Consider the following 13,393-nt stretch of genomic DNA (forward strand, 5'->3'; position numbering starts at 1 on the left):
AAGTGTGTGATGTGACTGTAGCTCAGTGTGTGTGTGTGTGTGTGTGTGTGTGTGTGCGTGGTTGTGTGTGTAATAAAAGGGGAAAAGAAGACATGGGCTTTGCTTACATCAGAGGGGATGAGAAGAGGAGAGAGACAATACATTTGGAGAATAGTTCATGACAGGATAGCACAACTCCAGACTAATGTTAGCATCATTAGCACAGAAATTTGTCTGTCAGCAGAGACTGCCTTATTTTCATTTGGCCTGGGAACAAAGCCACAGCTGAGTCTCACATGTTGGCTGTCTCCCAGATACACCAGAATTGAGATAGATGAAGATGTTATGGGTTTTTAAAGAATGTTTTAGCATAACCCATTGACAATGTAACACCTCAACAAACCACTTCATTTTCATATGATGCATTATAATCAAATCAAATCTAATCTAAACCTCAGGTATTGTCTATTGTGTAACACTCATGTCAGATTCATTTGAGATAGTCACACAGAGACGATCAATTAGTTGTTTATTTGAACTTGAAGATGGTATGAACGTATGTAATGTTTGGGAGCAATACAGGCAGTTAAGACACTATTAAAATAATGTTATTAGATTAGATTAGCCTGTATTGTCTCCCTTAGGAGACACTGGGCATTAGAGAACACAGTTGACGAAGTAGCACATATCAAATATACATATACACATATACAATAGAAAGATCGATATCACTTATATTTTTTTATTAAATAAATATATAATAATAAAATACCTCCCACAGCCGGTTAGCTTAGCTTTAGAGGTGCTGGTAGGTACCTACTTTTGGACAGAGCCAGGCTTGCTGTTTCCAGTCTTTATGTCTTTTATTAGCTTTATATTTATCTTACAGATGATCTTATCTAACTCGCAGCAAGAAACCGAATAAGCATATTTCCCAACATGTAATACTATTCCTTTGAAAGAATAATTTAACTAACTCCTCACACTTGATAAGACCAATTGTATTTCATGCTATGAGACAAAGCACAAGGACTGAGCTGCAGTACTAGATGCCAGAGTGTGGCCTTTTGAGACTTAAAATCTGAGGGAAATGTCTTGTTAAAAAGAAAAAGAGAGAAAGCAGAAGAGTCTTCATGCATTCTTAATAATAAGAATAAGCACCTTGAGAGAAATTGCCTTTGTGTTTTTAAATTAAACACCACGGCCTGGCATTGATTTATCTGTGGTAAAAAGAGAGAGAAGAAGTAAAATAATTGCAGTTGGATCCAATTTATGTCAATCATAGGATGCTACATGGAATTATTTACTGTATTATATAAAATATATAAATTGATTTAACTAATCTAAAAACACTTCCATAAAATTAGAACTCACAAGTGTGCTGGATATATATATACATCACAATATTTTTGCCATTTCCTTTAGTCCTTCCTTTGGTGATGTTTTAGTTGAATCCATTAATATGTTCTATTTAATCAAGATACATTTAGAAAAAAACAAATTCAAATTAGGGTCAAGATGATTATTTGTGTTCCTCTTTTCTCTCTTTGTAAAGGCATTACTGTACAATATTTTAAAATCTGTATAAATGCAAATGCCAGTGGCATTGAGTGTAAACATCACATGATCAGGTAGCTTTTAAGGACTAATTCTGCCAATTCATATTCCACCTGACAGGGGGGCTATACATTACAATCTTTCTGTAAATATCCACGGAAATTGTGTGCATGCAAACTGTCAGACAGACAAACGTGACAAGGAAATGGCAAAAGAGTGTCAGATGACACAGACCGTGATGGAGTGGCCTCTAACCTAGCACAGGGCTTATCTCTGCTGCATCCACCTTCGCCTCGCCCACACAAATCCAAGCCTTTTAGAGGGGATTTTCTGAGAAGGGAAATCCGTTGGCTTTTTCGAAACTGCAAGAATAAAACAGACGAGGGCCAAGACCTTTTGCCCTCCAGGCTATCAGCTCTCCTTGTGTGTTTGGTTGCAGTGCGCACACAAAGATGTTGTTGTTCAAATAACAGCTCAAGAGCATTAAAGGTTACTAATGCACCTTTCTCATTATCTATAGAAAGCTCCTACAGTGTGTTGTCATGGTGGAGTTGAATGTCTTTTGAAAGCATGGTGATGGACATCTTTTTCACTCGGTGATTCCTCCTTTCACTGAAAGGTACAATGGATTACATTGAGGCTTTGGTGAGAGGATCCAATGGACAAACAAGTACCTCCTTAACACACACGCACACACACACACACACACACACACATTAGAGGATGACAAGCAGCAGACTATATTTGTTTTAATTTAACATGTTTTTATTAAAGATTACAAAGTGGAGAGTGATGGGAAAGGTGAGCGACAGAAAATGGTTGATGGTTGAACCTGCAACATTCAATAAATAAATTGTAGTTTATGCATCATAGCTTGTTAGGCTGACATTATTCCCTAAACATATTGCTTTTCACTCTTGCCAAATCTCCCTTGGGTTCTCCAGAGTTTGCCTTGATGTGATAGGATTAGAGCTAAGCTTTGACCCAGCAGATGCCATGGATCCTTTTGGATCATCTCAGTTTAGCATGGAAAAAGTACTACATACTGTGGCACGCCGGAAGCCTTACTCCACTCTACTTTAAAAAAATTATGTTCATCCTTTAGTGGCAACCCATTTATTACAACTCCTGGTAAAGGAAATCTATCCTTCTTAAAACTGGTAGCTAGTCCTTGCCACCTCTCTGCCTGAAAGACAAGTAAAAGTTTGGCATTTTGGGAAATCTGCTTATTGGCAGAGGAGATATTTACTATTTCTATGTCTGCCCATTAAATATAAGGCTACAGCCAGTAGCCAGTTAGCTTAGCACAAAGATCGAAAACAATGCAAAACAGGTAGCCTGCACAGAAAAGTGTCGTTTTTACTCTGTGGTTTTTATCCAGAATAAACTAGCGAGATATAATCGGTTTGACACAGCCAAGCTACCTGTTTCCCCCTATCTCCAGTTTGTAGACTAAGTTAAGCTAACAGGCTGCAGGCTATAGATTTTTGTGCACACACATGCACACCCAAACACACACACACACAAATCCCACCCTTCCTGAGTGCTGCATCACATTTGCCAAGATCAATGCAAAGTTTATATGAGGGCTTTTAAGGTAAGCTTAGCTTTCCTTTTCATAGGGACTCGAGAGAGGAGCAATATTGTGTCTGTATATAGGTGTGTGTGTGTGTGTGTGTGTGTGTGTGTGTGGGTGCGTTAGTGACGGTTCAGTGGAGATCCTCCTAAGTCTGGACCTTGGTGGAGTTGAGGCGTGACTCACGGTTTACCCCACTGCTGCATGCCGCGCTGTGTAAGAGACCACATAGTGGATGAGGTCCATCAATAATTCAACAAAGACAGACTTCCTCTCTCTCCCCCTCTCCCCTCTGAGTTCTGCCTCTGTTTCTAACTGACTGAATCATTCTCATACTTCCACAAACAGCCTCCATCTCTGGGCTCCCTCACACGCCTGTCTCTCTGCTAGCCTTCCCAAACCACTTACTACAAGCTGAAGGGTTCTTTCAAATCTAAATCTGAGGCCCACCCAGGTAATCTTTGGCTTTTAAGAGATTTTTTCTACACTAGTAACAAGACATCAAGTTAGCGTTCTGTGATCATGTAAGATTAGGGCTACACAGAGTGCTAATCCTGTTCTGGACACTTTATATCAGATGTGAGAATCACTAAGTAAGATGTCAAACTTGGAGAAGTCAAAGGAGGAGTGTTTAAGAGGATTTTAGGAGATCATATTTTGACCACACAGTGGCTCAGTGGTTAGCGGTTACGAGAAGAGAAGGTACAAAACCTCACTGACTGAGGCCTTTATATGAGTAGTTTCTTTGTTTTACACTATTTTTCCAAAAGCATATAGTGGCCAGTTCTTTATTTCCCTTTTTATGTGATTCTGCCATCTTTCTAGGCTGCCATTGATGACTTGACACTTCCATTAGTGAACATCAAGTTTGGATTCATTTTTGTCAAATTAACATTGTTGGTTTGATTGAAATGACCAACTTCATATCAGTCTTATTACATTATTGGAACCAGTAAAATGTTCAATTTGATGATCTCATGCTCTTAAAAATAAACAGAAAATGACAGCTGCCTGGAAGGTAGGAAAATACCTGGGATGATGGTTTGCTAAAAAGTGGAAATGATTCTGGTAAATGGGCTAAACATGCAAATAGACTAGCATGATATCTTAATGCAACATCAGAACCAATGTAGGAATTTGTTCAGTATGTGCTCTTTTTCCACTGAAAACTGTCTTACAGGTGGTACAAATCCAACATGCCTTTTATTAAAGAACAAAACAGATACAATTGTGTTCAGACATTTAGTAGAAGCAACACATTATGGTGGTTGCGCCATGCAAAGGCTTCTGTGGGACTCATCTAGAAAGCATACTTTAATATTAGAGGAAAGGGCAGTCATTTCAGGAGCTTTTTACTGGGATTATCAAGAGTGCTGACAGAGGTTATTCAAGAGTTTTCTGATGTGTTTGCTTAGGGAATTATTGCACTTTGTGGGAAAACATCTCTATGTCTGTCCTCTGTTGACCATTATCTGACATGAAGCAAAGCAGGCTCTATTTCCTGCCTAAACCATTGATTCCATATGATGAAAATGCTCAAGAGAGACGACAGCCTCCATTAAAAGATACATTAGTGGGCATTATATTGCTAATCCGGGACCTTTAGGAAGTTGGTAATCTGGATTATAGCGTTTGTAGATCATTTCATAGCATCATTTGTCAGCCACCCTATATTAAATTATTTCTGTCTCCTTTGATTCCCTCATCATCTGAACCTCTTGAGCCTGGTGGATGTTTTTGCTTATCTTTTAATTTGGTATTGCCACAGCTATTGACAACCCAATAATTTTCCATAGGGGTGGCCTGGGGCCCCTACAAATCTTGGGGTAGTACACCAAAAGCAAAAGCTGGAGGAGGGGTCAGAGTGTGATGCAGTATCGTAGGTAAAATATCAGATAGAAGCATTTTATACATACAGTACTTAGTCAGAATTATATATTATGCATATGCAACACCTTCTCTATTTGGAAAGTGTCCTGAGATAACTTCTGTTATGAATTAGCGCTATACAAATAAAATTGAATTGAATTGAATTGAATTGAACTAGATTGTATCAGGATGATGGTTTAAATGACAGTTAGGCTCTTTAAAATATTGTCATTTGGCATGTGTGGGGTATCACTACTATAATCTAGGATCCTTTTTTCTGGAAAAGGTATTTTGACGCAGTTTGCGTCTGCAGGGTTAAAGGTTAATGGCCAGATCTTCTCAGTGAGCTGGGGCTATGTATGTAAACAAGTGTTATGAACACAAAGATCCCTGTTTTCAAATAGCAGAACAGTGGACGAGATGGGTTTATGCAACAGACTGATGTCAAACAGTAGTTATTGCAGCCATGTCAATGTAGCAATTTAACCTGCATTCAATCTGAAATTAGATCATTACACTACAGTCCAAATTCCATGGAAAAAATTTAGTATTTTTTTGCTTTTGCTTGCAATTAAATTAATCTTTTGTTGACACATTCAAAAGTTTACTGAGGAAAAACTATTTTACATTGCACATGTAAAACTAAGACAAGCACAACGGCACGGTGCTGCAGAGCTTTGCACTGTTGCCTCACAGCAAGAAGGTTCTGGGTTTGAACCCACCGACTGAATTTGGGGGCCTTTCTGAATGGAGTTTGCACTGACTGCGTGGGTATCCTCCTGGTGTTCCAACTTCCTCCCATAGTCCCACAGTTCATTTGTGACTCTAAATTGCCTGTAGGTGTGAATTTGAGCATGAATGGTTATTTGTCTCTGTCAGCCCTGTGATGAACTGTCCAGCGTGCACCCCGCCTCTTACCCAGTGTCAGCTGGGATAGGCTCTAGCACTTATAGATAATGATAATGCTACCTTGTATTAGCATTACAAAAATCATTTTCCCATTATTATTGTTTAGTCTTGAATACTTGTGTTCAGCCATGTTGCCTCTTGATCATAACACTGCTAATAACACACAATTACACAAGTTAAAAATGGACCAAGAATTTAAAATGGATGGGTCATTCATTTTTTGATCTCAGTCAAGATGGAAGTATTGCTCTTCCAGTTAAAGCACAAAAACGAAGCAAAATCCTAATAAAACTTAAATACCTTCACTGTCTGAAAGATGTTGCATTTATTCTTAATGACAGGGCAAAAAGTAACAATCATAAAAACAATTTTTTGAGGATTCTTTTCACAAATCAGTGTAAAAACAGTATTAACACCTGGAGCTCCTCCCTATCTTGTTACTCTTCTCTGTGTAACAGCAAACCACAAAGAGCCTCTGCACAGGAAATCATATTGAGTTTTCCATGATGTGTTTGCTCTGAGAGCAATCAGGCTACAGCATGTGTGACTCATCCACACTCATCCTAACACTTGAATCTAACAGACCAGCTTATCAGAAATCTTATTATAGGAATGCAGGCAGACAGACAGACAGACACTATAGCCAATTTTACAATGTAATCCCTCAATTCTGTGCCATCAGCAGATCCAAATAAAGGTGATAAAGCAGAGATTGGACAGATTACCAGGTTTGTAGTTGTCAACAGGCTATAGGTCATGTTTGTCTTACATATATATGTGAATTCAGGATTTAAATAATTGAGTTTAAAGAGTGCAATTCTAGGATTACATTGTACCTTCTTTATCAGTAATAATATACCACATTACAGAATCAGTTCAAAAATTAAATTTTTGTGTGATAGAAACATGAAAATCATATGATTTAGAATCTTTCTTAAGAAAACTGCAATTCTAAATACAGCATGAGAGACAATGAGAAAATGGCTGTTGACAATTTACTGCACTGTCAGTAATTGAATACCTTGTGGAAAAATAACTGAAGAGAGCTTGCCAAGAGGTGAGAGGTTGCCATGGAAACATATTCAAAAGGAAGAAGATCCGTTTGCCAAGATCTTAACAAAACATCTGACTCAGCCAAGATATTTGTTAGTCAGACATCACTAGCATGGCTACCAGCAGCTGAAATATATCGAACAGTACAGTTTACAGTACAGACAAAGCAGAGGCACATACAGTAAGATTACTGTAAAATAATCTTACCATGATAGGGAGGCACAGATGTTAGTGCATGGATAATAATTCATCAAATATGAGGGATATGCATGGCATTTTAGTGAGTGAGTGAATCTGATGTGACCAAAAATAAAGATTTTCTTTTGCAAACTAGATATAAATGGAACAGAAAAAAGAAATCCCCCGTGCCACATCAGATGTCATCTTATGTAAAGCAAACAGCGAGCCTCTCCCTGAGTTCCTCTGCACTTGAGTCCATTAGCTTTACACTGCAGTCAACGGATCATTAGGCCCCATCCGCTTCAATAATGCAAAAAGAGCAAACCAAGCAACACCACAATGCCCTATGTGCCTCTCACCTCTGAACACAGCAGGATCCTACTGAGGTAAACAACACATTATCAAACTAATACTGTGTGCGGGGACTGGTATGATAAACTGTGTGCAGGCGGGTGTGTGTCTAATTGACTGCAAGGCATGCAACTATGCAAACAAGCAGAGAAGAAATAAATATGTGGGCCGCCACTTATGCACACAGTTAACACAGTTATTATCCATTGTGTGAGTGATGTGTCTCCTCAGTAAGCAGACAGGTTCAACCAATGGACCTCACCTTTTGCTCTTACAGCACTTGCATTATAGATAAACTTAAATAACAATGAATATCCTGTCAGTCATCTGCCACTGCTTCAGTTCTCTCCGCTAATGTAGTTGACATCATGCGCAGGGGCTTCCTGATGACAAACGGCAGGTAGTGAGTGGCACACAGGTTAGGGCGGTTGTGATTTGACATCACAACACTAATGGATGTCGCAGCCCTGCCCACATCAGGACCAGAGCAGCCAATGACGGGATGCATTTAAACCCAGACGCCCGTGTGAGCGAGCCAATGGGAGCGGATCTGCTTTGTTTCCCTGCCTGCATGACTCTGTTTAGTGCGCACATGTGACCACAGAAGGCGCTTGCTGGTATTTAAACATCATCGATTGGGCTCAGAAGTGGACGGCTACCCCCCGAACAGATAAGCAAACCAAAACCAAAAAAAAAAAAACCCTCAATGGCTCCCTTTGACTCCCCGTGACGGACGCTTTGACCCCCTTTTTCTGACGCGCATCATCTTTTTTTATAACATTAACGGACTTATGGTTAAGCTGCTGACGGAGGAGGCGTCGTGTTCTCTCTCCACGGATGACACCTGTAGCTGAATCTGGATCTCATTCTCATAAAAGAAAAAAAAAAAAGGTGGGGGGGCAGGTTGGATTGTTTCACATCCAGTCACCATCCGCACCCTGCAGGAGAGGTGCTCCGCGGCGCTGTTTGATCTCTAGTGGGTGAAGCAAAGGTAGCCTAAAGCCATTTAACGGACGCATTAATTTCTAAGCTGCTCTCTGTGTCTGCTTGCAGACAGGAAGGAGCATGGATAGACAGGAATTTGCTCTAACTGGTGCGTTGAGGGGATTTGTAGTGCTGGGGGTGTGCTCCTGTGGAAACTAAAGTAGGGACAGTGGGCTGAGGCACCGTCACTAACAGCTCGCCATTTCTCTTCAAGCTTCTTTTTTGTTTAATATTTTATATTCTTTGGCGAGGAGAATATCATTTTTTTTTCATCATGGGGAAAGAGGAGTGCAAAACAATGCTGGACGCTTTGAACAAAGTGACCGCTTGCTACAGGCATCTGGTCATCGCCCTGGGAAGCACCTCGGACTCGCAGAACCTGCGAGAGGAGCTGAAGAGGACCCGCAAAAAGGCCCAGGAGCTGGCTGTGGCCAACAGGACTAAACTGACCTCTCTGCTCAAAGACAAGACCATCACCAAAGAGGACCGAGCCGAGTACGAGCGCCTGTGGGTGCTGTTCTCCAGCAGCATGGAGCTCCTGGAGGTGGACATGAAAAGGTCCCTGGAGATAGGGCAGGATTTCCCCCTCAAGGTGCCGACGAGACACCTCATCCAGACGGGGATGACCGGCAGCACCACCACCGTGGCGGCCCGGGCCATGAGCGTGCAGAACATGAAGTACGAGGCGGACAGCAACATCGACACAGCCGACCTCCGGGACCTGCAGTCCGAGATCTCCCAGGTCACCCAGATGATGGAGGAGATGGAGATGAAGGTGCAGGTTGCGCCGTGGGCCGTGGAGGCGAAGCAGGAGGCGGGCGCGGAGCTCAAGTCCAACATGAGCGTCGGGAATTCCTCCGTGGGCGTCATCTCCATCTGCGAAGAGGAGCCCAAAGAAGAAGAAGGAGGAGGCGGCAGCAGGGATCCTGGCTTCGCCTCCATCTGCGCCGTGCTTGTGTTCTTTGTCATAGTCACAGTCGCTGTGGTTCTGGGATATTTGGTCGTCAATATGTCCTGAACTGTCTGACCCACACAGCCCACCCTGACGGACACCCTGCGCGGACGCACACAGGAGCGTTACGCGTGGTTCACAGAGCCAGCAGCTCCACATGAGAGAGAAAGAGCTTTTTTTTTTTTTCCTTTTTTTTTAAGTGGGCATGAGGGGAGGGAAATTTGCGGACACACAAAGTTATTAATCTTTTCTCGGATTCGTGAATGTTGGAGTTGAGGCACTAGATAAAATGTAGACCAATGTAGGCCAGTGTGTGGAGAGAATGGACGTCTGGCACAATTTGAGGTTAAGTATTTTGAAGGGCCAAGGGGTCGTGTTATTTTTTTAAAAGGGGGGGGAGTCATGAAATTACGTGACAATGTCTGGCCATCAGGATGATACAAACAACACGTAATCCAAGTGGATTAGTGGAAAAGCTCAAGCGTAAATGTAGCCTACTGTTAAGTATTCCCCTTGATGTTACTGCTGATTGATGCTTTCACTTTATGAATCGCAATCCAGCAGTGTCAGATGTATGTGTTCGAGTGAGGAGGGGACCATCTAGTCAGAGAAGTTTAGGGTTGTGTTGTGTGAAACTTGATAGAGTCAGTGTTACAGTTAAGGTCCTCACATCACACAGGTCGGATGTGATAAAAATCTGCACTGTTCCACACTCCCGTTAGCACACTTTTAATACATTATACAAATCTGTACAGCCAGATTGTAGTAGGCCTGCATCTTGCATTGAATCACACTGTGCTTCATGAGAGCCTTTGGACCTCAGAGACTGTTCACAGTCTTTTAACAATGCACCCGTTCACTGTAAGCCTGTTCATGTTCCTTTTCAAAGTTTTTCTTGCAAACAGTGTTGAATGTATAAGTCGCAACATGTGCATAGAGGGGGTTTGTGCATACAGACGGCTGCGTCAGATGATGTACATACATAAGTATATTTATTATAATAAAATTTTTAAAAGCACACTTGAAGACGTGGTTGTAGTTTGCAGAAATAGCTCCCAGGTGTTTTACGAGCAGTTAGTTGTTACAAGGAGCGATGCATGGATTGAATGTCACATTTCTATTATGTGTGAGGCTTTTGAGTTAAAGCCAGTGGCTTTAGATGAGCCCAGTTTGTAATCACTGCAAAGCTTGACATACATACATTATATGTACACAGAGGTATTTTAAGCAGAGGATTATTATCGTCCACGTAAGCACCTTGGTGTTAAAATAGAGCACAGTTTAAAATAAACAGGGGACTAGCACAGATCCTTAAACTACCTAATGGTTTTAGTTGTAAGAGTCTTTGAAGGTATTCCTGGGATGGTGAATTGAAAGCTGATGGCTGTTAGTGCCAAAGCCTTTATATGTGTGGGACAGTTGTCTTGGGCCACGCATGAGCTCTTTACAAGATTTCATAAAGAACACTGTGAGGTCAGAAACCTTAATCAGATTCTATCAAAGACCAAAGATTGGCAGCAGAATATTTTATAATTTTGTGGAAGAACACAACGTTCCCGTCTTTGTTAGGGTTGAACTGCAAAGACATAATTTCAGTGGGCAGATACGTTTTTCAGATTCACTTTGTTTCACTTTATTTCACTCCTACCCAGTTCCTTTCATCTGATGACAGTTTTGAGGAGGGTTAATTTTCAAAAAGATATCTCAGATTTTATTTTCCTAAATCATGTTTGTTTGTTTTTGTTCAGGCCAGGAAATAGCAATCAAAGCGGTGTTGGTTTATTCATTTTAAGAATGGCATTCATCTGTTTTTGCAAATGAACTCTTCTTTTGTAACATGTTATTTTTTTTTTTTACAGTAATCAGTTGAAGCTCATACATACATATACAACATTATGTGAATTGTTTTAGTCAAACTTATTGTGGATGTTCAAAATGTCTTTATGACTTTTTTTCTTCCTCACAATTTCAGGTAAATATGTTAGAGTGAGTTTTAATGCTTTAGGCAGTATATCAAAAGGGTATAAAGTGAAATATTATTAAAGAGAAGTATTTAATTATCAATGCAGAGGCTTCACTGCACTGTAAGGATTCTGTCTCTCCTCTGTTGCACAAAGATCACATAGTTTGTGCTTTCAGACAGCAAAACAAAGTGACCTCAGGATAAATACATCCATGTCTACAGTACAGTCAGCGATTCCTACTCGTCATCATCAAATACATTTGTTGAATTATTGCTCCAGTGGGAATTCTGAGGAAAAGTCTGGTGTAATTAGTTGCCGTTCAAGATCCAACAAGCTCTAAATTGACCTTAACGATCACCTCCCCCATCCTCGAGGAGGTTCTCCAATAAATAGACCCCTGGCATTTAAAGACTTCTTCAGTTGCAGCATGTGAAAGTATGTAATAATCAAATTTAATTAGCAACCCATCTCTCCTAAGCAGAAGCCTGACTCCTTGTGAGAGTAATGGATTTACACGCAACTAAATTATATTTTTCTTATGTTAAAAGAAACCTGGAAAGTGTCAAATATTCAAGTTGCAGATTAAGACAGCAATCATGTGGGACATTAAATGTTTATTCAGCAAACTACTTAAATGCCTTTTCCTGTTTTCCCACTGTGTTTTATCTCTTACTCCAGGCTGCCAGTGTCTTCTCAGCCTCTCGAGGTTAGAAACCTGTGGAGACACATTAATAGAACATCGTGAAAAAAAGCTGAAAAGCAAGATAACTCGCCTCCAAAAAGCACCGAGGCCACCGAGCCGACAGTATTTTTTGGCAGGACTTTGATGCATGAAAATCAGTGGCATGCTACGCTCACACCCGATTCACAGCAGGCTTTCTGACATCTTGCCTATCCTTGTTGTCGTCTCACAGAGGCACTAAGCTCTGCTAACAGTGAGTCATGAAGCCTCTTGAAATTCACCAGACTTACATTGTCATCTGGAGATCCAAAAATATAAAGGCGATTAATTAAACATGGGGAGGAAAGGGAGGGGATTTAAAACGTGGACCAGATAAAGCCTCCCGAAACACTGCACTTTAAAATGTGTCCCTCATGTTTCAAGAGGAGGGGGAAATGTTCATGCAAAGTCTACTTTGGGACAACTTTATAACTATTTTAGGCATGTTTAAATGCTTCTTTTGCAATCTCCGTTACGCAACCAGCTTCTCAAAATAGCCACGTCATCAACATTTTAGAATATGTGCTTCATTTGGTATAACATTTTTACAGGTGAGTAAAAAACCTTTACAGGTGCGTACTTTCTCTACAGCTGGTTTGAGGGAATTAATTTGAACTCGCCTGGAAACAAATAAACTACGCAGACTGTTCACAGAGAGGAGAGCTACACACTTGGCAGAGACAGACCACTGCATCATCACCTCATCTGGATGAAGATGGTGGGTTTCCAAGGCTGTGAGTTGCCATAGAAACCCTCAACGGACTCTCCAGCACAAACAGCACAGAAGGTTGAGCGGTGTTATTCCAACTCACCCCTTTTCTGCCACCGCCATCCTACACAAACACAGCACTCTGAGGCACAGGGAGATGTGTGGGGTGAGGACAGAAGGGGAGGGGGAGGTGGTGGTGGGGGGGAGCTCTGTACAGGGGACAAAACCTCAGCCTCCTCCCTCATGCTGGCAGATGAAATGTGACAAAAACATGGAAATCAGACGGAGCGGTGCTGACCTGTTCCGACATTATAATACAAAGATATAGAGACAAATCCAAAACTAATATATTTAATCAATATAACATATAGATATTCCCCTCTCTTCCTGCATATATTTTTCTTTATCTTTGATGTTGTTTATTCAGCTCTCTTCATGCTAATTTTGTTCATCAAAGCAGCCCATTGCTCTTTCACATCTAAGGTGCAAAAGATGAGGTATTAGGGCCAGAAACTGTGCTCCTTAAATATATATTCTATATTTTGTTTTAAAGATGTATTATGTAACACATTATATATAACAGTGCAAG

At 40.9% G+C, this 13,393-nt stretch overlaps 1 protein-coding gene across 1 annotated transcript; it reads left to right on the top strand.

The window, feature by feature from the left end:
• Positions 1-7,707: 7,707 nt before the first annotated feature.
• Positions 7,708-11,474, top strand: si:ch73-167i17.6 (regulator of G-protein signaling 9-binding protein). Its single transcript, XM_051379585.1, has one exon. It carries the CDS (start codon positions 8,733-8,735, stop codon positions 9,474-9,476), a length of 744 nt encoding a protein of 247 aa, XP_051235545.1. The 5' UTR covers positions 7,708-8,732; the 3' UTR covers positions 9,477-11,474.
• Positions 11,475-13,393: the final 1,919 nt, after the last annotated feature.

Source organism: Dicentrarchus labrax, unplaced genomic scaffold (assembly GCF_905237075.1).
Source record: "Dicentrarchus labrax unplaced genomic scaffold, dlabrax2021, whole genome shotgun sequence".
NCBI classification, from domain to species: Eukaryota; Metazoa; Chordata; class Actinopteri; family Moronidae; genus Dicentrarchus; species Dicentrarchus labrax.